At 38.3% G+C, this 27665-nt stretch overlaps 3 protein-coding genes across 3 annotated transcripts in view; 2 read left to right on the top strand and 1 right to left on the bottom strand.

Annotated features, from left to right (window-relative positions):
* cmah (cytidine monophospho-N-acetylneuraminic acid hydroxylase) overlaps nucleotides 1–3442 on the top strand; it is a 37861-nt gene extending 34419 nt beyond the window's left edge. The window contains exon 15 of the mRNA XM_041780292.1: nucleotides 325–3442. Coding sequence (XP_041636226.1) covers nucleotides 325–442 — 118 coding nt within the window. The 3' untranslated portion in view covers nucleotides 443–3442. The remainder of the gene's footprint in view (nucleotides 1–324) is intronic.
* A 7694-nt stretch (nucleotides 3443–11136) lies between these two features.
* Nucleotides 11137–16877, top strand: glipr1a (GLI pathogenesis-related 1a). Its single transcript, XM_041781210.1, has 5 exons — nucleotides 11137–11356; nucleotides 13543–13776; nucleotides 13896–14014; nucleotides 14221–14282; nucleotides 16028–16877. Exons 1-5 carry the CDS (start codon nucleotides 11186–11188, stop codon nucleotides 16144–16146), a joined length of 705 nt encoding a protein of 234 aa, XP_041637144.1. The 5' UTR covers nucleotides 11137–11185; the 3' UTR covers nucleotides 16147–16877.
* On the bottom strand, nucleotides 16661–27412 carry krr1 (KRR1 small subunit processome component homolog). Its single transcript, XM_041781209.1, has 10 exons — nucleotides 27321–27412; nucleotides 26556–26731; nucleotides 24011–24145; nucleotides 23716–23841; nucleotides 22810–22893; nucleotides 21147–21203; nucleotides 20150–20320; nucleotides 19891–19968; nucleotides 17206–17302; nucleotides 16661–17113 (listed from the first exon to the last, which is right to left on the bottom strand). The coding sequence occupies exons 1-10, from the start codon at nucleotides 27394–27396 to the stop codon at nucleotides 16974–16976; spliced, it is 1140 nt and encodes a 379-aa protein (XP_041637143.1). The 5' UTR covers nucleotides 27397–27412; the 3' UTR covers nucleotides 16661–16973.
* Between the last annotated feature and the right edge of the window lie 253 nt (nucleotides 27413–27665).

Raw genomic sequence — 27665 nt, 5'->3', positions numbered from 1 at the left:
ACACAAACTGAAATAAAATTTAAAAATAACTAGAAAAGCACTCGGAGAGCACAGACCTCCGCCATTAGCCCTATCTCCCAATAGTACAGAATCCTTTAAAAAGTTCTTGGATCCAGATGGTGATTCAGATCACTCCCAAAATCTAATCACTTCTTCCTTATGCCATTTCTGACATTTCCTGAAAATTTCATAAAAATCCGTCCTTAACTTTTTGAGTTATGTTGCTAACAAACTAACTAACTAACTAACAATTTGCACAAGTGTCAAAATGTCTCCAATGTGTTGCTCATGCCTGGATATTTTTCTTTCCTATCATTTCTTCAGATTCTGGAACCACTTCCAGATAGAGCTACCACTTCAAAAACCAAACTGGGACCAGTTCCTGCAGCAGGTTCCTGCAATCAAGGATCCAGACACACAGAGTTACTGTACACTGTCATGAACTGGATGAATCACATCTGAGACAAAGTGCCAGCTTTTATTTTTAGTTCATGATAACATCCATGCCAGCAAGGCAATCAAGCTCCTCTGATAAGACTGTGACCTGAGAAAAGAGGTGATGTTGACATGAAAACAATGTGAGATAAAAAAAAAAAAGTATATGTTATGCTAAGTATATGTTATAAAGTAAGAGCTGATGTAAAGGGAGTGGACTATTTTCACTAAATCAAAATCACTGATTTAGAAAAGTTTTATGCCTCCCACAAATCAAACCGTTCAAGCTGTGTCAGTAGCAACCAATATGCCTCCATAACTGAGTTAAACTTGCTGGTATTACTCAGATTAAACCAAACATTTTCAAGACCTTAACTATGTAGATTCTCTGTCAAATCTTATATTTTTTACATATTTTATCTGTGTTGCACTGTCGTTACCTTTTCCTTTTCTTTCTCCAGACGAATTTAAAATAAACCAGACTTCTTTGGGGTGATATGATAACATATAGTCCCTAAGATTGTGTGATAAGAGCCACGTCCCTGTGTTTGTCTTAACAACAATGAGATACCAAACGCATTTTTCAGTTGTGATCCAACAGTGCTGTCATATTTTACAGCTGCTTCAACAACTTCATTAAATGTCACAGCCCACTCTGAATTATCATGGACTCAAAACAAGCAAGGCATGAGTTTCAACACACCTTTAAACAGTTGTTTAGGCGGTTGTATAATGAGTCGCTGCAGCTTGGATTAAAGTCAAAGACAGGCTAAAAAAGATGCTGTGCAAAGCTAGTGCACTCGCTGCATGTTGCTGTTATTACAGACAACAGACTTAAGCCTTATTCACATGGGATTAGTATTAGTCAGGGGCTTCTGGTAATTTGTAAAAATTCTTCAGGACATCTGCTTTTATAATTTGTGCAAATTGATCATGTAGGTAATTTGAAGAGGGAAACTTCCAGGGCAAACTACCTAACATATTTCAGCACCTGTAGGTCCACAGGTAATACTTATCCTTTTGTGAATTTGCATTTTTGTAATTTAGGGTGAAATCAGTTGTTTAGGCCATTGTTTTATGAGTCATTGAAGTTTGTATTCAAGCCAAAGACAGGCTAAAAGAGATGCTTTGCAAAGCAAGTACACTCGCTGCATGTTGCTGTTATTACAGACATCAGACTTAAGACCTATTCGCACTGGATTATTTTTTATTCACGAACTTCTGATAATTTGTAATAATTGCACACAACATTTGAGTTTATAATGCCCTGTGAATCAACCATGAAATTTGCAGAGTAAAAATTCCAGGGAAGATTACCTGTCATGTTTCTGCACACATAGGTCCACAGGTAATCCCATGCTAATCGGCATCTCTGTAATTTAGGGTGGAATCAGTTGTTGAGGAGGTTGTAATGCAAGTTGCTACAGCATGTATTAAAACCACAGACAAGCAAACAGAGATGCTTTGCAAAGTGAGTACACTCGCTGCATATTACTGTTTTAACAGACATCAGACTTAAGCCCTATTTGCATGGGATTACCCTTTGGTAATTTGTAATTATCGCGCAGGACGTCTGCATTTTTAATTCCTGTAATTTGCAAACAGCTGATCTGCACAAGGAGGGTTGTTGTTAGGTCTGAAAATCCAAAATTATAGAGTGCAGAGTAATATCAACAGCCTTAACTGCATAAAACTTAAAATGACAGAAAAGGTTCATATTTAATACAAGACGTCTTTACCCCCTCATAGATAGAAGGGATCCTTGATTTCTTCTTCTCCCTCTTCCTTTCTATCTGATGAGCTGCAGGTACGCACAGGTGACTTGATATCAGCATTGGCAATATGGCCTTAAAATAAGATCCCTGGTTTTCTTGCCCTTTTTGGTAGCAGTATTAAATCTTGGTATTACAAAATTAAAAGAGATACACATTTATAAACATATTTACATGTAAGAACCTCCCCCCCTCAAACAAACCTGTGATAGCGCACTCAACTCATGTCTGAAAAAATGGTTTTATAAGTCATTCTTTGTGTTCACTTCTTTGTTACTGCACCTGTAGTTTTAAGTTTCATTTCTCTCCTGTCGAGGCGTGTCAGACTTCTATGTGGGCTGTCTCTGCAGAGACAAATCTGAAGAAAAAACAGAAGTTTACAAGTTGCCATTACAGCACTGATATCTAAAGGTCACGACAAACTTTACTTCTCTTATCACCATCATAAAAATAGTGAATGTAAGGACTTCAGAGGGCTTTAACAGTAATTTATGTCCACTGGGGCCAACTTTGAGAAGCCACTTCAATATTTAACAAAACAGGGTGTATAGGTGAAGTTGTACTCTAACCATGTTTATGCTGAATACTTAAAAATGACTGTTCAAAAAGGTTGCGAATGAAGAGAAAAATTCAAAGTGATGTGAAAGTGATGTTTATTCAAATCAGGGACATAGTGATTGTGAAGTTATTAAAGCTTGTGTAAATTCTTGTGAAAGATATTTATTTTGTTCTGCCGATTGAAGTTTGTTAAATTCTATATTAATAATATAATAGTATTAAAAAGATTTCATTTGTGTTTGATGCACTTTACAAAGTTAACCAAATACTGCTCATTTTAGTCTTTTTTTTCTCTGGTGTTTTTGTTGCTGAAGCCTCTTCTGATTTTATTTAAGATAGGCTAAGCCAGCCCCAAGACACACAGTACACTAAAAAAATCTACTTTTATTGATAAAGCTCTAAAACAGGTCTAGGCCTTCTAACTAAACCACCTTTGTATAAATTACTTGTTAAATGTAATAATATGTATGCAAAGCATGGTAGGTTTTTTAAGCCATGTGTGAGTAAGATTTGTGTTGTTTTGTCACAAGGACAAACTACCAACTACTGGCCTGGCATGTAAGCTACAATGCTGTTGAATGGATCAGTTCCCTGCGTGATTGCACACTAGATTTTTCTGTCCCAAGCACTGAATGTTTGATTGATGCATGTACTGACTACCACTCTTACTATTTGTAATTAAACACAGATTCTAATGAAAGCTTGTGGTGTGTGTATTTACTCAGTTTATGTTAGTGCTGCATGGTTTGGTAAATATCTGTGATTGTAATTATTGTCGGGGAAATGTCACTTGCTGATTTATTAGCTATACTTTACTAAACTTAAAGGGATACTTCAACATTTTGGCAAATTCGCCCATTGCCATAATTCCTGCAGTCTTAGTAATAGGTTCGTTTCCTTTAGTTGTCCGTGCAAGCTTTTTTTTAGATCTGGGGGGACCGATATACCAGCTGCACAGTTAACGCTATGGAAGCAGATGGAATTTTTTGCTTTCCCTCATCAAACTCATCAAATACACAATCCAACAACTTCAAAACGCTCTCGTGGACAAGTTGTGACCTGCACATTCACCACACTATGAAATAATAAAGTATAATTATGTAACATTACGACACATGAAGCAAATACTGGGAACTATTTCTTGAGTGAACCACTGGGAGGAGAAACACAGTGCAGCAGCCATGTCTGGAGTGTAGTTCAGGCTTTGCATTTAACTTTAAAACATCTACATCTAGTAATGTTCCACGATTATTTCATAGCTCCACAGCCATGGCTAACAGAGTCCATAAATGAATTGAAAAGAGACTGTAGAAGAAAAGAAAGGAAGTGGAAAAAACACGTTTGCAAGTTTTTATTGATGAAGAGCTATCAAAAGGCAGTTGAAGACACAAGGGCAACATTTTATTCTACTTTAATTTTAGTCATTCTAACCCCCGAGTTTTATTTAAGGTTTTAGAATCTATCACCACACCTTCCCCTTCCCTTTTTACTGATACTTCTAATGAGATGTGAGAAGTTTTTAGTTGTCTTTAATTACAAAGTCAAGGACATCAGGAATAATATTAGACCCCCAGCCTGTATTTTAAACGCAAGTAGGGAAATTCTTAATTATTTTAGCAGTTTTGAGCCAGTGTCCCTGTCCTTTTTAGCTGAAATTTTAGCCCAGATGAAAACAGCTACGCGCAGCCTTTATGTAACCTGACATCTTCATTCTAAGCGTTTGGTAGAGGGCAGAGGATTTAAAAGAAACTTGGAGTGTGATCGTATGAACAATGTGTCTGTCACATCTCTACGGGGTAATCAGAGCAACAAAACACATGACGTAGCCGTTATCGAGGTGCGCGTGCTCAGCCACACAGGAATAACGCGAAACATGGCATGTCTACTTGTTGCTCCTTGCATACGTCACGACTCCGCCGCGCCCGAAAGTCCTGCCCCTCTTCGCCAATTTGTCCTGTCACTTTCTAACCAGACCCAAACGGTTCAGATGGGAGCTTTGCAAGATGGATTCACCAGTGAAAAATAAGGAAATGGGCGTATGCATCTGCTTTGCAAGGTTAGTCTCAATGTTATTCCCACCAAAGTTCTCAAAGAGGTTTTAAGCATGGTTGGGCCCAGTATTTTATCAATAATCAATAGTTTTTAATAAAAGGTGTAGTCCCCTCTGTTTTTTAACATGCTGTGGTCCAACCTCTTTTAAAGAAACCCAACCTTGACCCCTCTGATTTTAACAGTTTTAGACCTATTTCAAAGCTTCCATTTTTATCTAAAGTTTCAGAAAATGTGGTTTCTACACAGCTTCACAGCCAAAAGTTATACAGTCCTTTTTTTTTTTTTCATTTACGCACAATTGCCAAAATAAAACCAATTCTCCACCAGTCAGATGTGGAAAAGGTAATCCACGCTCTCATTTTTTTCACGTCTGGACTATTGCAACTCTCTCCTGTCAGGTGTCAGCCAAAAATCCCTCTCTCGCCTTCAACTGGTTCAAAATGCAGCAGATAGGATTCTAACTGGTTTTAACAGACAACATCATTTCACCTCGATTTTAGCGTCTTTACACTGGCTACCAGGGGCGGCGCTAGGTGTTGCCAACATCAGGGGCTTAGCCCAAGACTAGGGGAGTTCTCCCGGTGAGATTTTTCCTGCTTTACAGATGCCATTTTCATTGATTTACGCCATTTGTATTCATAGAATGCACATATTTTATTTGGGAAAACTTAACATACCCATTAAAAACAATTTCTTTTGATTGAATCAGGTACACTTTATCTTACAATAAACACATAAGTGTTGAGTTTACACCTGTAACCCCATTACGTATGTTTTTAAAATTCCCAAGGGCAAATAGCATAACAGAATTAACAACTTATCTTCTGCTCTCAGCTAAATATGTCTATTCAGCCTATGCAGCGAGCTAAACACTTACGGCTTCAGTCAGCATTCAGGAAGCGTGTCCATTCTTCAGAGCTTTTACTGATGAGCCACATTTCTTATTTGTAAAACTGTAATACAGAAAAACAATGCAGGGCATTCAGTCCCTATACAAATGCATAAAATAAACATTCAAAATATATTCCATGTAAACAGTAAATCCAAAATCTTAATATTAGCAATAGTTGGACACAGCATGTGTATAAAGTAAAAGGCAAAAGCTGTAACATATTCCATTCTAGCTAACACTACAACAAGCTAACAGCTAGCTTCCATCACTAAAGAACTAAAATGTGTTCATAGACACAAAGAAAGCTTTCACTTCATTTAATAAAGCTCTAATGTGCATCAACATTAAGGAAGACTTACAGATTATACCTCTTTAAGGGGATGAGAAGCAGGGATCTACAGAAACACAGAACACAACTGCCCACTCCACGAGCTTGCAGAAAATGACTAGTTTTTTAAAATAAGCTGCTGCTTACCATAAACAGCCAACAGAGGGCAGTGTTCACTGCAAACCAGTATGAAATCACTCTTTTTCTATTAAAGGCCCATTCTGGCAATACTTAAACAACAAACTATTATCAACTGCTCTATGACTAAAAATGCTAAATATAATATAAATACCTATATGAGGCACAGAATAACTAATAAATAGGAACGATCTGATCACTTCCTTTCTAACTCACTCTGTTTTCTGCTCTCTCTTCCTCCTCTAATCTTTAACTCTCTCCCTTTCTCTCTCTGCTTCACTCATTTACTCCTGGATGGAAGTTTGCTGCACTGAAAGAAGAAAATATAAAAGTTTTAGATTTATGACCTTATTAAAAGATCAAGTTTTATATGTATCTTTGTCACGTCAACTCTTGGCACCTGCTCTTAAAACCAGTAGTGTCTTCATGTCCTCTTCTCTTTCCTCTCTCTCTTTTTATTTTTTCATTTACTTCATATTTTATGATTCCTCAAATCTGAATCCAACCTCAGCCTTTTCTGTAATAATTCTCCTCTTCTCCTCTCTTGGCTCATCACACATTTCCTCCCATTTTTTTTTCCTGATGTCTGTTGTTTCACTCCTTCCTGGAGAATCTTCTTCTGTAAGGGTATATCTGTCCTTTCCTTATATTTTCTTAATGATGATGATGATGATACAATGAAACTTAAAACTACCAAAAAGTAAACCACAATGTACCTGTAGTTAGCGAGGCATGTAGAGTTACTTCAGACGTGTGTGGGGAGTCTGCGGGTCCTCCCCTAGAAATCTTTGAGCTTCAAAAGCTTGATTTCCTATAGTCAAGTGTATTTTGCACTAGTTTTTACTAAAAATGAAGTGGCTTAATTAACTGTGAATTGAGGAAAAATTCTCAAGTTGACTGTTTCCACATGATTGGAGTCTATAAAGTCAGACTAATTCATACTAAGACAAAATTAAACCATCTTCTAGATTCTAGAAGACACATAATATTTTCTGTACAAGATCCAAGATACAGTGTTTAACAAATTTATTAGACCACCCTAACCCTAACCAAAGTAAGGTTTATGTCACAGCTGCCCTAAATAAACAGCATTGGTAATTATCAAAATCATTTATTATGTTTCTGCAATAGTTAATACACCAATATGTAGAGGCTCTTTAACCCAAATGATATTTTTAATGCTAAAATATAATTATTATTGTTATCCATAATTTTTCAAATTTACTGATTTACAAAAAATCTTTAAAAACAGTAAAGCACATTAATATTTCTTGATTAATATGTCAGATTATAGTTATTTACTTGCATTCCTGAAGAGAAAAATGAGTTTTAGTGGTTGAATGTTATGCTTGATTAATTTCTGACTTCTCAGAGAAGCCCAGTGAGCCGGCTCAAATTTGGGTGAATTCAGTTTGAAATCCCTCATTCCTGTTCAAAATGGTCAAACGTGGAGAGCTCACTGAAAATGAAAGAGTCTGCATTAAAGCACTTCATGACGCTGGATGGTCTTTGAGACAAATATGACAGGTAGTCTAATAAATTTCTTAAGCACTGTAAATTAGACATCAAATCCTGTCAGACTTTCATAATAGCCAACATTTAAAGAGTGAAAAAGTTAGTGTTTTCGATCTGAATTTAACCTCTCCAGTCTACAGTCAGCTCACACTTCAACAGAAACATAGTAAAGAGTCGACTCAGGCTAAATCATAAGCAGAACTTTAATCTCCCCTCTTTAAGATCATCTTTTATTCTAGGCTACATGGTTCATGTCTGACTAAAGTTTTTTAACCACAACTGAAATAAAATGTTAAAGTATATGCTAAGAGTTTTGTTCAAAATGACAAGTTATCTTTTTTGTCTGTTTGATTTTTGAGATAGAGAGAGTTATGACTGTATTTAACATCTCTGCCATGCTCAGTGTGTGTGTGACAGACTGACCCAGGGTCAGCAGCATCACAGCTGACAGAATCAGATCATTGTGTATCAAATATGTTCAGAACTCCAAGGAAAACTTGAAGAAAGGAGTGTTGTCTCAAATGTGGAGGATGCATATTTATTTACTCAGTTATAGCTCCATAATCTAACTGATTCATGTGTCTGTGACTGAAACGGCTCAGACACAAGCAGACACGACCAGAACGGGCTGTGAGCCCGGCTGAATTAACGTTGTCTGTCCTCGAAATCATACTTTACACCGCATTCTTCATTACTATGCAAATGACATTTTTCTTTTTTTTCCCCCCGAAATATTAATGCAAATGACAGGATATTTTTCAAGTCATCAGCCGTTAGAGTATGATTTAAATTTTTTTGAACAAACTTATAAATGATAACCTTTTTTTTTTTTTTATAAAAACCTCAAAATGCACTGTTCCACATTATTATGCACAACATAGTTTTAAAATATTTTTTTAGGTTGTAAAGAACTGAAAATGGTCATTTATTGAGTTTGCAGCATAAGGAGGTCATAGTTGTTTCAATCAAAAGCTATTTCAATCAAAAACATCTTAACAGGCCAAGTTACATGTTAACATGGGAGCCCTTCTTTAATATCACCTTCACTATTCTTGCATCCATTAAACTTGAGAGTTTTTGGAGAGTTTCTGCTGAAATTTCTTTGCAAGATGTCAGAATAGCCTCCCAGAGCTGCAGTTTTGATGTGAACTGCCTCCCACCCTCATAGATCTTTAGCTTGAGGATGCTCAATAGGGTTGAGGTCAGGAGAGGATGGGGGCCACACCATGAGTTTCTCTCCTTTTATGCCCATAGCAGCCAATGACACAGAGGTATTCTTTGCAGCATGAGATTGTGCATTGTCATGCATGAAGAAAATTTTGCTACGGAAGACACAGTTCTTCTTTTTGTACCATGAAAGAGAGTGGTCAGTCAAAAACTCTATATACTTTGTCAAGGTCATTTTCACACCTCTGGGGACTCTAAAGGGGCCTACCAGCTCTCTCCTCATGAATCCAGCACAGAACATGACTCCGCCACCTCCTTGCTGACGTCACAGCCTTGTTGGGATATGGTGACCATCCACCAACCATCCACTACTCCTCCATCGGGACCAGCCAGGGTTGCACGGCACTCATCAGTAAACAAGACTGTTTGAAAATGAGTCTTCATGTATTTCTGGGCCCACTGCAACTGTTTCTGCTTGTGAGCATTGGTTAGGGGGGCTGAATAGTAGGTTTATACATGACTGCAAGCCTGTGGAGGATCCTACACCTTCAGGTTGGTGGGACTCCAGAGGCACCAGCAGCTTCAAATCCCTGTTTGCTGGTTTGTAATGACATTTTAGCATCTGCTCTCTTAACCTGATGAATTTGTCTGGCAGAAACCTTCCTCATTATGCCTTTATCTGCACGAACCCATCTGTGCTCTGAATCAGCCACAAATTTCTTCACAGTACGTTGATCACAATTAATTTTTCATGAAATATCGAATGTTTTCATTCCTTGTCATTACACTATTTGACACTTTTCAGCAGCAGAGAGACCCTTTTCGTTCCCATATTGCTTGAAACCTGTGGCCTGCTTCATAATGTGGGACTGTGCATTTTGAGGTTTTTAGGTCTGTCTTTGAGGACTGTCAATTGCATTAGTATTTAGGAAAACAAGAGAAAAATGTCATTTGCATAATAATGTGGAAAGCAGTGTATTTTGACCATCTGGTGTCGTCTATGCTGAACGTTTCTTGATTCTTGGTTTCGCTACTGCAGCCTCTGCATTTATCAAAGATTCCTGTGTTGCCTGGATTCCTATGTTTTTATTGTTTTTATGGTACCTATGAGGCCTGCTCTACTGATCATTGATGTCTTAGCTGTATGGTTACACTGCCTGTACACTAATGATGTTATGATATCATGGTTTACTTGGTGTCTGTGACATCTACTTACTGATGCTATTAGTTTATTATCTTGATCATGTTTTCTGTTCTTGAACTGTTGGGTTCTGTTGATGTTTCTGGGTGTCATTGTTCTGTTGTCTCTGTCTTTTGTTAGTTTCTTTGTTACTGTTACAAACCATGTCAAAGCACTTTGTAACCCCTTGTTTTTAAAAGTGCTCTATAAATAAAGTTTTTATTATTATTATTATAAGGAGTTAAAAAGTGGCAAAAATTGGTTCAAAGAAAAAAGGGATAGCAGCAGAAAAAAATGGGTTGTGCAAGCTGAGAGGGACAAAATGGGTGGGAAAATAATGGTGAAAACTGGTTAAAAAGTGGCAACAAAATGGATGATAGCAACAAAAATTGGGCCAAGAAAGGCAAAAAAGGAAGATACAGGCAGAAAGAATTGTGAAAAGCTGTCAAAAAGTGGAAAAGGTGGAAAAAATGGCAAAAAGGGTAAAACTGGGCAGAATGATGGTGAAAAGGGGCAACAATGGTTGGGAAAATGGTTAAGAGTGGCAAAAATTGGCAAAAAGGGGCAAAAATTGGTTTAAAAAAGACAAAAATGGGGTAGCAGGAGCAAAAGTGAGCTGAGCAAGAAAGAGGGGCAAAAATTGGTGGGAAAAATGGTGAAAAAACTGTTAGCCAGGACACTGGCGTCACAACAGGGGAGGGCCCATATGATGGGGGTTTTCAGGGGCCTAGTAAATTCTGTGGGCAGGCCTGACAAATTCCATAAATATTTAAATCTCCATATAACATGGTTTGAAATAAATACAGGGAGTCAAAATGCTGCAAAGCTGACCAACTGGCCAGTCTTATGAATAAAAGTGTTACATTGAGGACAAAAAAATGAAGGACTGCACTTTTATTTTGCGGTTTGAAGCAACCAAGTCAAACTGATCAAACTTTTACACTTTTGAACATCACACTCCTTCAGTGATAGCAAATACTGTGCTTAGTGTGAGGTTTCAGGCATGTTTAGACCTGAGCTACCCTCTGAAAAGCAGCATATATATCCTGTTCCTCTTTAGAGTGTTACTTCCGCTTTAGAACAAAGTGAGTTTCAAAAACCACAGACTCTCTGGTGCTTGTCACTGGAGGGGATTCATTTTATGAAGCATGGCGTGCATTTTAAAGCTGATAATGTGGGCTTTGATTTTCCTGAACTCTGGCGTGTGTTCAATAACACTGCCAAAAATAACAGACAGGAAGTTCATCGATGAAAATGTGAAGGAGCACAACAGGGCGAGGTCGTCCGTCAGTCCACCTGCAAGTAACATGAAGGAAATGGTAGGTATGATGGGTATTTTTATATCTGATTATATCTTCTTCTTTTGTGAGGAAATGGAGGAAGGAAGTGGAGAGAAAGATAAACCTCTTCAACACCTGTGAATAAAAAATGAGTAAGGCTCAAATAAGTGATTCTTTTGTCAGCCTTCTGATGTTTAAGGAGTGTACAGGAGACAGGCTGAGACTGAAAGGTTGATCCATAGATCTAGAAATCTAGAAATGCTCATGAATACTGTGAGCTTGTCTGTTAAGAAAGGTGGATGTTTAAAGGGTTGACTCACACGTGCACAAAACAAAGCCTATTATACTCCTTATCTTACATTGTCAGAAAGATTAGATTGATATTCATCCCGGTTTTCATCTATGACATTCTGTTGTAGGCAGACATCTCATGGTCTGTTAATTCACTATTAGAGCTCTTTTCAGGAATGCAATAACTGACAAGTTATCCCGAATATTTTGATATCTTTTTATTATTATTATTTATGTGAACTGTAAGCCTCAATGAGCAAAAGTAAAACCAAAATCCTTTGAAATGTCTCTCTTTGTTTATGATAAATCTATGATATAATTAATTATCCCAGTTTTAAATAAATTACAGGAAAAAAATACAGTTTTGATGATGTTCTATTTTTTATGCATCTGTTTATCTGATGTATGTAAGACAATGAGGGCCACTGTTTTTACGGATTTTATTAGATACAACCTTTTTTCAAATTTAGGGAAAAAAGTCAGAAGACTTAAAAGGCAGTCAGAATTCTGACTCTATTCTCATAATTATTCCGACACTTATTTCCTAACAAGTCTCTGCCTTGTTCTGTTAAACAGCACTTGAGAAATACTCAGGATTTTGACATTATTGCAGTAATTTAAAAAAAAAAAAGTCCCAATTGTAACATACTACTTTGCCAAGAAAAAAAAAAGTGAAAAAAATAAATGTTTTTCTCCCCCTGAAATCTGTCTTTAATCTTAATATTTTTTTTATCTTTTCTTAAAATTCTGACATGTTCCTCCGGATTCTGACTTTAATCTCAGAATTTCAACTTTTTCTTAGAATTTGAAAAAAGTTGTTCAAGAAATATAATCAGAAATCTGACTTTAATATCAGACTTTATACCCTTCTTTCTCACAGACCTTATGGATTCTGACTTAGTTTACTTTTTTACAGAATACTGGCTTTATTCTCAAAAATGTTTTTTAAATTGAAAGACTAAGACTTGGACTGTGTTTAAAAATATTCAGTCCAAATGTGAAAAAAATCACATAACTTTGGCATTTTCTCAGATTTTTCACATTCTTGCAGAATATGAAAAACAGTTTAAAAAATAATCTAAAAATTTGACTAAATCACAAAAATCTGACAGAATTCAACTTTTCTTCTTTAGTGTGACTTTTTTCTCAGAATAGAAAAAGGTTATTTAAAAAAAAAATCAGTCCAGCTTCTTACATTGGTCTCTGAATTTGGACATTTTCTTAGACTTCTGGCTTTATTTAAAGAATTTTTAAAAGTTGGAAGGCTCAGAATTTGACTTTTCCTCAGAAGTCTTGCTTAAAAATAATCTGCCCAAATTCTAAAATTAACCTCAAAATTTGGACATTTTCCCAGAATTGTGACTTTTTTCCTCAGAATTTGAAAAAAAAAGTTGTTTAAAAATATTAATCAGAAATGTAACTTTTATTTTAGAGTTTGAACATTTTTCACAATTCTGACGTTTTCCTCAGGATTCTGACTTTTTATCAGAATTCTGTTTTTTTTCTCAGAATCTGAAAAAATGTTTAGTAAAAAGAAACAAGAGTTCTCAGAATTTAAAGAAAGAAGTTGTCTCAGAACAATATTTTCATTGACATTCATCCTCTTTAGTACCCATTTAATGGTTTTGTGAAACAGCCCACTTCAATAAGTCCAAGTCAATAAATATGCTGCGTTTTTCCAAACACTGGAGGTGCCCATTTTCAGTTGCTCGCAGGAGAAATCAGCAACAACTAGCATGTACGTATACAACAATGAAATCAAGGTCAAAGTTTGAAAGCTATATCCTGTACTTCAGATCAATTTGTGATTGTTCACAACTGAGAAAAAAGCACAAAAAGGAAGTACTGGAACCTGTTTGGATGAACCAACCCTCTGAAAAACAAAGAGGGGTTTGTTTTAAAGATTTCTGCTTGTTCATTCTCTCCTTGTCCAGACATGGGACGATGAATTGGCCATTACTGCTAAAGGGTGGGCACAGCAATGTTTGTTTGACCACAACCCCCGCCGTGCACACCCTAACTTCACCTCTGTAGGAGAAAACATCTGGACAGGTGTCCCACCGTCATCTTTTGATGTGGCCGGTGCCATTCAAAGCTGGGTGAATGAAAAGCAATACTATGACTTCAACAGCCAAGCGTGCACCAAAGTCTGCGGCCACTACACGCAGGTCTGAGCGCTTTCTCTGCCAACATTTGAACAAGGACTTTATGTTTATTTGTGTGTTAAATGACTTAAAGAGAAAGAGTGTGTCCTGCCAGCATCATTTAACCCTGTTATTGTCTCCAGGTTGTTTGGGCCAGCAGCTACAAGGTTGGTTGCGCTGCCAATCTGTGCCCAAATGGTGTCAAAGAATCTGGTTTTGGTCGTAGAGAAGGGGTCATTTTTGTTTGCAACTATGCACCAGCGTAAGTTTTACACTATTCTTCTTCATTTCAGTTAGTGAATTCATTCACATTTAGGCTGGAGATGTTCTTGCTGTTATACACATCATGCAACACGTCAGCTTTGTTAAAAACATTACAAACTCAAAACCAGAATCAGCACTGGCTGTATCTTCAGTATCTACAAACAATGATAAAGACTTGAGAAATAACTTTGATTCTCTGTGCAGGGGCAATGTGAGGGGACGCAAACCGTATGAATCTAATGGAGCAACCTGTCCTGGATGTGAAGGTGCCTATATGAACAGTCTCGGCCATGGGTTATACTGGTGTTACAATAAGTCCTTCATGTGCTGATCCTGAATCAAGTTAAAGGGGCTTTCAAACTAGGGGCCTGGATCAGAGTACTCTTGAGCTCAAAGTCAAGTGTGAATGTAAATGTACCATGCTTGAGCACAGGGCCTGAGTCAGGATTCAGGTTGACTCTGGCTCATGAGATATGAACACTTCAGTGGAAGTCATCAGAATCTAGTTCATAAATGGTCCGTTATGACTCACCTTCTGGATAATCACAAGTAGAATTGCCAAAGCAACTCTAAACATCTAATGTCTCTACAAAAACCACTGTATCTGTGCAAAGTAGATGGGTAGGTAGACAAAATGTTGTCATTGGCATCTCAAAAATGATTAAAAAAGGATTACGCTTAGCTATGTCTGCAAAATGTTGTTCAGACTCTGTTCTATATCTTAGCCATACAAGACTGGTTAGGCTTGCTACACATCAGACAATTCCAGGCCTGATCTGTTGCCAATCAAACCGGAGGGACTGTCCAAATAATCCTTCAGCATGGGGTGAGCTTCCCTTACTTTGCAAAGCTGATGGATTGGGCAGAGTCAACATCTTTCATTGGGCTAATCGATCTTTAAAAGCTCCAATCCACAAGATCTGTGCCATACTGAACACGGCTTGGACCAATCAGCATCATTTGAGGGAGAGGCATTAGCTACAGGTGAGTTTAGGTGCAGCAGTTAGCTCAGATGTAACTTTATTATATAATCAGTTTTATCAGAAGTTGACCACTTTTCTTTATTAAATAAAGAGCAAAGAACAACACTTAAATCTTTTCATGACTGAAAAGATGTTTTGCTCTTCTCCTGACTGGTCTCAGCATGAGTTTACGATTGTTACTGGTTGGCTGAGTTGTACTGAAAGCCGTTGTGTATGGTGGCTGCTACCACAAGAGATTCCCTCAGACTTAGATTTAGTATAGCGGCAGTTTTACCAGAATTGTTCCACATTACTTCATGAAAACAAAAGCAAAGTGTCACACTGAAAGCTTCTCTTGGCAAAGAAGAGGTTTTCCATTCTTCTCGACCAGAGATTTATCCACATCAGGCACTCTGGCAGCATTTCGTGTCAGTTGTGCATGCAAACAACCTCATTTTGTATTTCCACTCTGATTGGCCCTTCATGAATGTGACAGATCGTTCATCCAATCACCTTCTGAGAATCTTTTGAAAAGTTCTGCCCTTCCCAAACGCATTCTGTGGGGGCTTTAAATATGTTTTAGATCATAATTCCAGTTTGGGCTGCCTAAGAAAGAGCCAACGAGAGCTGGGTAGCATAACCAACATGGCAGCAAACAGAAACACAACTGCAGCAAGAGCCAAAGTGGAATATTAGAAAAGAAAAACAGCTCAAGGATTAACCTGACACTTGAGACTGTTTCATATATCCATGATAAATTTGACATCCATCTCGGCAAAACAGTGTTTGAAAAAGGTAGAACCTTTCAATGATGAACTCGGAGTGTGATTGGAGGAATGCTCTAGTAGCTGTATTCAATGCGGGCCAATCAGCAACAGCCCATATGTTGTAGTATATCACCCAGAAGCTACATAGCCCAAGCTGGTCTCCTGGTATATAACACTGGTTTTAAAACTGCCTTGTGTGTAGCTAGCCTTACATAAGCTGCTACATTGTACAGATAAGGATCCAGCTCATTCTTTATTCTTTCTTTTTTTTGCTGACTCCAGGAAGCAGTGGATCCAACTACCTGGCAGTTCTGGTGACCCGGCCCATCGCCCTCATCCTCACTTTTGTGGCAGCGCACGTAGTCCGACACTTTTATCCCGACATCTTCTGCTATGAATAGACCACCTAAAATGACATGGACTAGCATTTAACCAATTCAATGACTGCAGTGTTTTCCTTGATTTTCTCTGTCCTTAGATTGCTTTAAAGTCCCATGAAGGTGGTTCAAATGTGCACATGAATGTAAAAAAAGCAGTGTATATATGCCTAGTATTTCTAGCTGGCACGCAAAAATTGACAGTGGCACACCTGATCTTTTACACACAAGCAGTAGCAGACGTTAAACAAGCAGTTTGACAGGCCTGATTTGTTCAGCAAATGACACCCGAGTTGGCTCCCACTTTCCCCTGGTTTCTGTAAAGTCGCTTTCAAAATGCTCTGTGCGCTGATAAGTTAAGAAGTGACATTTATGGGCACAACGTTGTTCCATAGTTTCCCCCAGAAAAAATACTGATGATGGGGAAACTATTCAAAAATGACTGCTGCAAACACAAAAAACCCTGCAGCTGTGGACGACGGCCTAAAATCTTTCCTCCAGTTTATGAGAGAAACCTACTAAAGAGAGATCCAACTAGTTAATCTTTAAATTTTACTTCTTTTCAACACACATAACTCTTAATAACAGAGACATCTATCTTTAAAACATAAAAATATTGACCACACAGTTAGTAAGAGGGAAATATTATCAGTGTTGGTTCATCTCATTTGAGAGAGCTGGTCTCATCATAAATGTAAATATGGAAAAAAGTCCTTAAATGTCTTTAATAAAAAGTCCAAGAGTTTGTGACCCAAGCACAAGTCCCGTCTTTCTGTGTCCTCTTAAAGTCTAATAGATACCATGAGTCATGGTACAGGCTGGCTCAGTTCAGTGGTGGTTTAAATCTGACGCTAGCCTTTGTGCTTCTTCTTTTTGCTGGTTGTGTTTGTAGGAGCTGCTGCGTTCACTGTTGGGGCTCCCAGTTTCTTTGTTTTGGCTTTTTTCACTTTCTCCTTGATGGCATCGATGTCCAGCTTCCCTTCTGTCGGGGCTGGCACAGAAAAAAGGGAACATGAGCATAACAAAATACAGCATTAATGGGTTCTGCATTGTTCTTCAACTAAGGTTTGTTTCTGTTTTTACCTTTAGTTGATTTCTTCATCAACGGCTTCTCCTTAGGAGGAATGAACGCTTTGTTTCGCTCTTCTTGCTTTTTGGTCAGAGCTTCTGCTTGTTTAATCTTAAAAAAGAAGAACAAGTCACAGAATGGCCAGATGTGATGAAACAACCCTTTGTTCTGCTTTTTCATCACAAGATTCAGCTGTAGATACATAAGCATCATATACATAAGTGTACAAAAATACTTTGCACACTTACTTGTGTATTCTTCTATTTATTCCTACACTTGGGTCCTAAACTTGTTTTTACCCTGGCCTAATTCAGATCTATTTAATTGTGAATTTTTAGTTGATTTTATTGGTATTTTATTCTCCTTTTAAGCCCTGATTAATGGAACCCTGTGCACTTTGATTTCTTACCTTGATATCTTTTTGTTGTTTTAATCATGTTGTGCCACTTATTGAGGGCTGGGGTGGGTCCTGTTGTAGTCAGGTTGTTTCATCCTTCATGGTGTTAATTTAAAAACAAATGCACCAATGAAAACTTTTGAAGCATTTGTTTTTACCCAGAAAGCCTCTGTGTATTTGAAATGTAGGCGTTGGCTCCCAGTTACGCATTGCAAAACAGTGACAAAAACACAAAAACATGCTTTCTGGGTATAAAATAAAATGCTTCACAGTTTTCAACAGTGCACATGTTTGTGCCAACATTGTTTTGTGTCCCACTTTTACCAAAATTCCAAGGAGAAACTGTACCCGTCTGTTATACTGTGTAGCCTCACTTCATGTTTGGTACAACCAGCGAGTCCTTCTTAAAGGAGCAATGCTCACTGAAATTACTGGAGACTAATACAGCTGCTACTGCTACATACCTCACACGGCTCAACTTCAAAAACAAACAGAATTGCATATATTGACGAATCTTAATCAGTTCAAAATTTCCAAGAATCCATATTTTCAAATGTACTTCATTATATCCTCAAGTGTATTTTCAACCGCAGACAAGTTTTTTTCCTACGTGTGCTGTCTCAGACACAGATGCCGCAGGCGGTGTGTGGCTCATTAGCATTAGCAGCGCTAGCTCTTACTGTCAGTAAAGTTTACACTGCTGTGTCTGACAGTTACGTACTGCCTGCACTCTAAATGGAGCCTTGAAATACTCAGCCCATCCTCTTTTCCCAAAAGACAAGTTTTAAGACTCACTTTGGATTCTACAATCCCAGGTAAGAGGAAGCCTGACCATATGTACATACGTGTAAGTAATGTAGCCTGCATAATTAGCCAACAACTGCTAACCAGCATGGACAATAAAAACAACTGGATCTATTGTCTGTTTCACTTCAAAGGCTGGTGTCACAGTTGAATGAGTGACCATGTTATCTGGTGACTACACATCAAATGCATCTGGGAAATAATGGATATCAAAAGTTAAAAGAGTCCTTTTGTTTTTTAATTTTCAATTATTCTTCAAAACATTTATTAGAAATAATGGGAAAATGTTCACTGTTTTAACACTGTTTTGACAACAACCGTCACTCTCAGCTGGAAAGTCACCAGTTAGCACGGCCCCTTGTTAAATCCTAACACCTTCTCTCCTACAGCATTGTTTACAGTGAAGACCTTGGATATTTTTGGATTTTTTAACTTGGGTCGCATGAGGTGCTTGGCTATAGCAGCGGCGTTAGCTTCTAGTGATTTCTGTGAAGGCTGATCCTGTGGTTATTACAAGCTCAGAGATCCGCGGCATAATGGCTGTAGATGGGAATGTTTTATCCACATAGTTTGAGTTTTACATAAAAATAGGCCAAGAAAATATGTTGGCTTGCCTGTACACTGTGTTGAAAAAGCACTTCATTTCTCAAAAAAAAAAAAAAAAAACCCTCTTTATCAGGCACTGATTTATGATGCAGCTTCAGCACTTTGTCTCCTTCCGCTACACACTGTTATCCTCTGATCAGCTATGTGGGTCTGCGGGCTCCCGAGATCCCGGGCATTGGTTCCCATTTTCCACACCTACACCACCAGGTAACCCAGGATCTCTCAAAACTTTCGAATGAAGTTTCTCCGCTCTTTCAGCCCGCTAACTCTCTATCTGTCGAAGTTCTTCTTCGGTGTACCCCGGCTCATACAAATATCCTCTGGTATCCACAGTAAATGCCCCACCATCATCACTTGAGCCGAAATCGCTAATATTGTCTTTGTTTTAGCTTGGTGTGGTGTTATTATCCCTGTAGAAGCCTGCAGACCCAACTTCAAAAATCCCAAAATATTCCTTTAATCTTTTTTTCCACTAAATTTCTGTTAAATATATTTCCTGACTGAGCCCATGCACTTTATTCATATCAAAATATTTTGCAATTTAAGCACAAATTACTTTCTTCTTTGTAATGAGCAAAATTAAAAAATGCTGCAAATATGCTAAAATAGTTTTAAGTGTATGTAGAATTGTTCTGTTGGAAACTGCAGAGTAGAAGTCCATTTAAAGCTGTTAAGAAAAACTTTTCTCTGTTCTTATTCATTCCAAATGGCAGCCACAGCTTCCTAACCTGACCTATTCAAGCAACTCTTCAAATGTGATAATACGGTATTCCACGTTAAAATTTCGGAAAGGTTTAACTATTAAAAAAACAAATACTGCCCAGTCCTAATGTGGATATAACCCACGAGCAGACCCTGCAGCCCAACAGGTCATGAAGCCCATCAGTCTCACCTTAATTTCTTCCATCTTCTTTCTCTTTTTCACACTTTCACGCAGGAAGAACTCTCCAGTGGCCAGCTCCCTGTCAACCTTCAAACACAGTCAACAACATCTTTTAAAGTAGATTGGTATGAATAGGTGAATAGTTTGAATTTTCCTCTTTGTTATCGTGTTTAATTACATGTGATGTTCTATACTAGGTCTTACTGTGAGGAGTGTTATTAATTTCATAGATAAATAGAGGCACTTTTAGGTGCGTATTTAAGCTGACCTTGCTCTCTGGCTGTGATGGGGGGAACGGTGTGTACTCCTTCTTCACGCTCTTCCTCTTTGGTTCTCTGCGCTTGGCCAGATTCTTGTGGCGGAACTTGGGCAGGAAGCGTTCCCAGCTCTGCATCCGCAGGTCGGGGTCTTTGGAGAGCTCTCGTTTGATCATCAGAGTCTGATGACCAAGGGGGAAGGTGATACAGGGTGGTGGGGATGGACGGGGGAAATAATTAAAACTTTGATGCTTGTTTGATGTTGTAGTGGCAATCAACAGAAAAATGGCAGTTTTACTGCAGCTTCTTCTACTGTCTATAATTACAGACTCACACTGATGTAGTGGTGACAGTCAGATGTGTTTGTAGCAAAAGTTTTCTGCAAGTCTGAAACATTTTCCTTTGCAAACAGAAAACTCACAGGGAGAAAGGTGTTGCAAAGACAGGCAGGTAAAATGTGCTTGCATGTTGGTAAGACATCTATGTCCAGACGACAGCTGCCAAATTATCTTTTATTATTAAACTGCGATTAATCTTTCTGCTTGCATTTTGAAACTCCACTATTTTACATTTAAAACTCTGTTTTGCTTTGGATTTTTGTACTTTCTTAAACTATGGGTGACTTCCTGTTTGGATACTGTGCCGCTTTTATTTCCAAAGACTACCAAAAAGACTGCAAGGCTGCCCGTGTTACTTTTTGTGGAGTAGCCGCAATAACCGTCTGGATTAGTTTTCCTGAACCTGGGCCGTTTTCATCATTTGTGACTGGTAGAGACAGGAGCATTTAAAACCCCGACTAACAGCATGTTTGTGGCTCTATCGTGCCCTCAGCTCGGGTCTGAGCCAGCCTTGGCAACAAACCCAGAGAGAATTTTTCTCTGTCGGGAAATCAAGAACAAGGATGGAAAACATCTCCATTGGGCAAAAACACCTTCTGTCCAAACATGTTTCTCTATCAATTGCAGCCAGGCTGAGCTGATCAGGTTTCTGTCCGCAGCATGAACTTACCTTTATGTTGTAGATGGGGTGAATATTCTTCATAGTGTCCATCACGACTTTACGGACCTGAACGACAGAATAAAGGGTCATGATAAATTCAAAGCTCCTTTTTTTACTTTTAATATTCATGTGTTATAAACCTGACCATGGGTTTTCACCACAAAATTTTCAACTTTTCTGTGGAAAAAAATACTAAAATATATACACTACAGCTCAAAAGTTTGGGATCACTTGGAATTTTTTCTCTTTTCTATGGAAAAACTCAGCAAACGAAGTGGACACACTGACATTGTCAGAGTAAGAAATAAAGATCTTAATTAAAAATGTTCTTTAAACTTTGCCTTCATAGAAAAAAACACCTTTTGGAGCAATTACAGACCTTAGGAATTCTAGCTGTCAGTTTTTCATTGTAATCTGATGAGATTTCACCCCACGCTTCCTGAAGCATCTTCCACAAGATGGATTGGCTTGATGGAGTCTTCCTTCGTATACGGTTAAGCTGCTCCCACAACAGTTTAATAGGGTTCAGATCTGAAGACTGTGCTGACCAGTCCACTAAAGTCAGAATCCTGGCAGGCTGCTTATTCTTTAAATATCTTGCAGACCTTTTGGAAGTGTGTTTTGGGTCATTATCCTGTTGTAGGATGAAATCCTGTTGTGCTGTCCTAAGGGAATGGCATGGCATTGCAAAATCTCGTGATAGCTTTTCCTGAAGGTCCCTTCCACTCTTTACAAATCTCCTTTTCTACCACCTCCAAAGCACCTCAGACCATCACGCTGCCTCCACCTCACTTGACTGATGGTTTTAAGCATTGTTCTTGCATCTTTGCATTTGTTCTGCATCTCATAAATGTTCTTCTGTTTGATCCAAAGATCTCAAACTTGGACTCATCCATGCAAAACACCTTCTTCCGGTCTTCCAGTGCCCAGTCTTTTTGCCCCGATTTTAGTGAAATCATTTTGAGCCATGCAACATAATTAAGTTGGAATAGCAGCGATACTAGGAAATTGAGGCAGAGGACTGACATTTGCTGATAACTGTGAACTACAGTAGTGTATATGTTTCTTGCATGTAACACTTTTTTTTGTTCTGAATCATGAAACTGCAGATGAAAAGTTAGCCAGCAAAGAAATCAGCACTTACAGTTTTTAAGGCTTAGCAGATAAAATTCAGATGTAATTATTTTTAAGGGATGCACCAATGCATCGGCCAACATCAGTATCAACCTTTTGTCTTCATGATGTCATGGTGGTCAGGATTAACCAATGACTGGACCTTGCAGACATAGATGAAAAATCCAAGGGGTGAAGATTTTTATAGATACTGTATCTTTATAAGTTAGCTGAACTAAAAAGGTTGTGCCAACTGTTTAAGTTGAGCCCCCCAAAAATGTTAACTTAAATCTATATGTTTACTTGGTTTGTAGCTTACATAATTTAAGAAACTCAATATAATTTGTTGTATCAATTAGTTAAGTTATCAACTGTGCACCCAATACTCCATCATTTGTTCCCTTAATATCAAGCTCCACGATGTCTTCTTTTTAATTGCTTGATCCTATCATATTGGGATTGTTTTTATCACCACCTGAGCTGAACTGAACCTAATTAAACCTGCAGGGAGTTTTTGATGCGCTCCAGCTCAGGTAGCACAGGAACACACAGGCCTCACCTCTTTGAGGCCGCTAAAGGGCCCGACAGCCGACACCGTGTTGCCCTGCACCATCACGTAACAGTTAGTCAATAACTCCAATGCCTGCAGAGAAGAGAGAGAGAGAGAGGGAAAATGTAAATATTTTCATATAGTCTTCATAGAAATTACCTGTTAATACACATACTGCAATGCTGCCACCTAGTGCTGTGTATCCACAAAGACACCTCAGACACAGACCAAGTCAGATCTGCCAAAAAACTATGATTTGTTCACACTGAAGCCATGAACAAAACAAATGCTTCCTGGGGTGTTTTTAACAGCCCATCACATTTGTGATTCTTTGCTGTCTTTTTTAGAGTCCTTTAAGTGGGCACACACTCTCTGCAATCAGCTCCTCTGCTGTGGTGAGGAGCTCCATGTTTTTGTTTGGCACACGCTGGTGTTATAGGGAAATCATGCAGATTATCTAAACAAGGCTCGTCAACTTAAACAAACCTTTCTGAGCTTTGTCTTAGTACACTACAAATGGATTTGTTAACTAATGATGGCAGGCTCTCTCTCTCTCATCTTCAGACCTCTTATCAATCAGTCCGTACTACCAATGTGGTTTCCTTTGAAGTCTTGCTGGGCTTAAGTCCAGCTGGTGTACAAGACTTAACTTTAAGATGGTTGGAGATTTCAGCTTAGAGCCAGACGTTACATTACACCCAGACATCCAATCAGATGGTGTTCTAGGCTCCAGATGGTTTTGTTGGTTTCCTTCTGAACAAAGTTTAAGTCTGTTCGTTTCTTTCTAAAAACACACATGAGAGCGTCCAGGGTGCTCCTGATTGTTCTGGGAGTGTTTTAACTCCCTGAGGTGCGTGTGCTGCATCCTAGCAGGTATGAGCTGATCCCGTTTGTGTATTTTAGATTTGGACTCACTTTAAGGGTGGAGCCCTTGGGACCAATTAGGCGCTGCCTTCGCTTCACAAACCGCTCCCTGTTCCTCACCAGAGTCCCAATTTTGATGATGTCACACGCCATGTCATCCTGTAAAATCCTCACAGCCTGGAGGCATTAAACAAAAAAACAAAAACAGAGGACCAAAACACTCAGCTACATTCTCTAGTCACACATTCAACACAATGTATGTGCTGCAAAATATCAAGATACAGTTTGTAGATAGAAAACAAAAAAAACACAACCACTGAGGCAGTGTCCTTCATGTAGTGGTAACCTGTTCAAACGGGACACTCCTGGCCAGTAGCTTGATGAGGTCTCTCGCTCTCACAATCGCGTAGGGATCAAAAGTTTTCTTAGTGGTGCAAACTGTGATGCTTCCCTCTATCAGGTCCAGGGAGGCTTTAATGTGCTGAAAGAATAAATAGAAATCCAAATTACACAAGAAAAGGACTGTACTGAGTGTGTGATGACACATTCATTTCATTCTGTAGGCAAAGGTTAGATTTAAGGACCAGAGCTTGCTGAATGTCCTTTTATGGAAATAAAAAAAACTAGATAATGCCATTTTGGGCATCCAGGAGAGCATTTTTGTTGCAGTAGTGTCAAAACAGGCATCAACAGCATTTAGTTTTGACAAGCAATGTATCAAAATTCTGGTATCATGACATCTCTGAGGGGGGTGCATTGTTAAGTCGGTATTCAGTTTTTGTGAATGATTACACAGATTTTTTTCTAGTAAACCTTTCATCTTCTCTTTAAATGATGTTGCAAGTCAAAAATACCAGAAAGACAGCATTGAAGTAATCACACAAGTCTGATGATTCTTAATCATATTATGAGTGGGCTATCTAGTGATCACTTTTTTTCAAATTGCAATTAATATTAAAATTAGTGTAGTTAATCACATTTTTTGGCATTTTGAAATTCTACTATTTTACATTTGAAACTTCTTGTTTTGCTTTGGATTTTTTTGTCGTAAGAGCAACTGACTTCCTGTTTGGATACAGACCGGTTTTTATTTTGAAAGAACATAAAGCACATCCAACAGATCAAAGATTATAGCATGAACTTAACCATAGCAAAGGAATCTGTTATGGACTGAAAAGGAAATGAGGGATCAGTAAAAAGTAATGAAGCACCAATTCATTATCCAACATTGGAAACAGCCAATGGTCACCATGTTAATAACCATTGACCCATCAGCAAAAAAACATGACATGCACCAGTGACAGTTGCCGATGTTTTCCAAGCATGTAAAATTGACGAATCCAAAGTGCATTCTTCTGTAGAAGATGATGCTGAAATATGACAAAAGCAATGATAGACAGCGGTATGACAACTTTTTGCAGCGCACACCCTCCAGTTGGCTGTCTGGATCAGCCAAGTCTGCCAGCACGTGGTATCTCTGATGTGGTTGCAATAAGTCAAAAAAAAAATTCGCACCAGAACGATGGAAAAAACAACTGGAGCAGGCCATCGCCACCCAGTGGAATAGTACCTTGAACATAAACAAATGCTCGACACATGTGCCTTCAACTACAACTTCCCGCAATTTTAACTGAACAGCAGTTAGTTTGAAAAGTTTATCGCACTTCTCTCTCCAGTTGAGCGACTGATAAGGATAGTCAGTGCATCAGATTCAATGGCTGCTGTCGTGATCCCTGTCGTGACTACTGAGTTGTCCACTGAGCTGTCCATGAGACTTCTGAAGAGAAATCAGACATAAAGGAGCAATGGTGGACTTATTTTACATAACTGTGGCTGCACAGATACACTAGTGTGACAAAACCAAAAGGACAATAAAGTAAGGATGCACAATACTGGATATCTGCAGATGTTCGGTAAGCCAACACCTACACTGATGCTGATGTACACATATTTTATTATAAAGAACAACAAGTGTCTCTTGTGTAAAGAAAGGTTGAATCAAGTGAAGCTGAGACAGGAGCAGGGAAGTAGACAAGTTGGGTAGTTGGTTTATACATTTGGGGCTTCATTCAAACTGTTCAGAGCTCGTGATAGACCACTTTGAATGTGCAGCACCCAAGAAAACTACGTTTACCTGACGGTACAGCTGTATAATTCAGTGTTAATTTTTGCTGCTATTTTAAATAGAGTCTAAGTCTTCAGATTAATATGAATTTAAGTTTAGGTCACAATTTAGCCTTTAAAGTTTTAGCCTAGTGTTATTCAACACAAAAGTCAAAAACATTTTAGTTCACTATTAGTCAATAAAAAGTCCTTGAATGTATGTCTTTACTTTAATTCAAGGAATTTATTTTCTTTGAAGCAAATTAATCAGGCAAATTGTAAAACTGTATGAACGGAACGAATGCATATTACTGCACTATTTATATGTCAATTGATTTAAAATACACTGATGAAAATAACAACCTGCCTTGAATACATAGCAGAGTAATATGGGTTTGATTGTCCAGTAGTCTAGCATTAACATTCAGATTTAGCTTCTTAATTTTGCTCTCAAAGTGCCCTAGATTGATGTTATTAACTTTAACATGTTTTTATTTTTCTGCCAGGGGAACATGCCTCCAAACCCCTAAGAAATTTCAGAGTGCAGGAGCAGAATGGTACCACCTCTGCCTTTATATCTGAGCCCAGAAAACCCTTTTAATATGATGCATCCCAACAACAAAGCAGCCAATGAATTGCAGTTAAAAACAAAATATTAATGCACCAATTATGGATGTTAACTAATTGCTGTTCATGCATCAAATGCTGAAAACCTAATTATATCACACAACATAATTTATGTGGTCTCTTGAGTCAAAGAAAACACTGTAATGATTCAGTGAACTCACAGCCTCTCCTAACGCCTTCTCCACCAGCGGCCAGCACTCTTTCAGATAGGCTTCTCTGTATTTAGGAAACAGTGTGGCAAAGCTGCTCTCCTCCAGCAGACCTCTGGGGTTATCCTCTCTGGTAAACACCGGCTCTTTCCATCCATCAGGAACAGTCAAGAGTTCAGACTCATCCACTGTAAAACACAGACACCAGAACAATGACAGTAATGGATCTGCTTCTTTTCTCATACGACTTTCGCTTTGGTAAAAAGTTCAAAGGAATCACGGAACTGGGTTAACATTTATCAAATTCAACAGGTGAAAGGTTTTGGAAAACTTGTGCTGTATTTTTTAATATGTGAAGTAACCCCGTCTGCCAGCATGTTTATATGTATTTTGTGATATTGCGCAGGGCAGGTTACTTAAAAAAATTACACAGGGAAAGTTGGACAGATGAAGGGTTCAGAGGGAAATCTTTACGTTAAAGACAGCAGCTGGATCCTATAATAACACGGCATATTTTAAAACAAAGTGCATTTTATTCTCTACTTAAAGAAGTAAAAAATACATAGAAAAACGTCCTCTCTATTTTTTCTCTTCGTGTGAAATCGACGCGTTTAACAAGTATTTTTCAACGTCCCGCATGTTTACGGCACATGAACGCTAACCTGCTAGCTCACAGCTAACACGTCATTAAACCGTCCAAATTTATATCTTCCCAAAGGGAAACGGGATGTCTTTGACGGACATAAAGCAACTACCTTGATATAATTCATAACTTACCCTGGTTTTTGGTCTTTTTTGATTTTTTCCCTGTTTGTGCATCACTCATGCCGTCTCCAGCAGCGAAGGACGCCATCTTTGCTTAGAAACGGTAGTGACGATGAATTTCTTCTTCATGTATTTCCTGTTTGCATCCGTTTCGGGCTAAAAAAAAAAAAAAAAAAGACTGCGGAGATATCGCTACCTAGTGTATTTATGATTCCACTGATGATCATGTCAACGCCTCCTTTTAATTTTTGTTTAGATAAAGCCTTCTGTTCTTCCACAGCCACCCTTTAACCAGTTTTATTTCTTTAAAACTTTTATTAAAGTACTGTTGTACTTCTACTCTGATCAAATTTGACC

Source organism: Cheilinus undulatus, linkage group 23 (genome assembly GCF_018320785.1).
Source record: "Cheilinus undulatus linkage group 23, ASM1832078v1, whole genome shotgun sequence".
In the NCBI taxonomy this organism is placed as follows: domain Eukaryota; kingdom Metazoa; phylum Chordata; class Actinopteri; order Labriformes; family Labridae; genus Cheilinus; species Cheilinus undulatus.
Note: the sequence above shows the minus strand (reverse complement) of the source record. Positions and strands in the feature narration are given on the sequence as shown.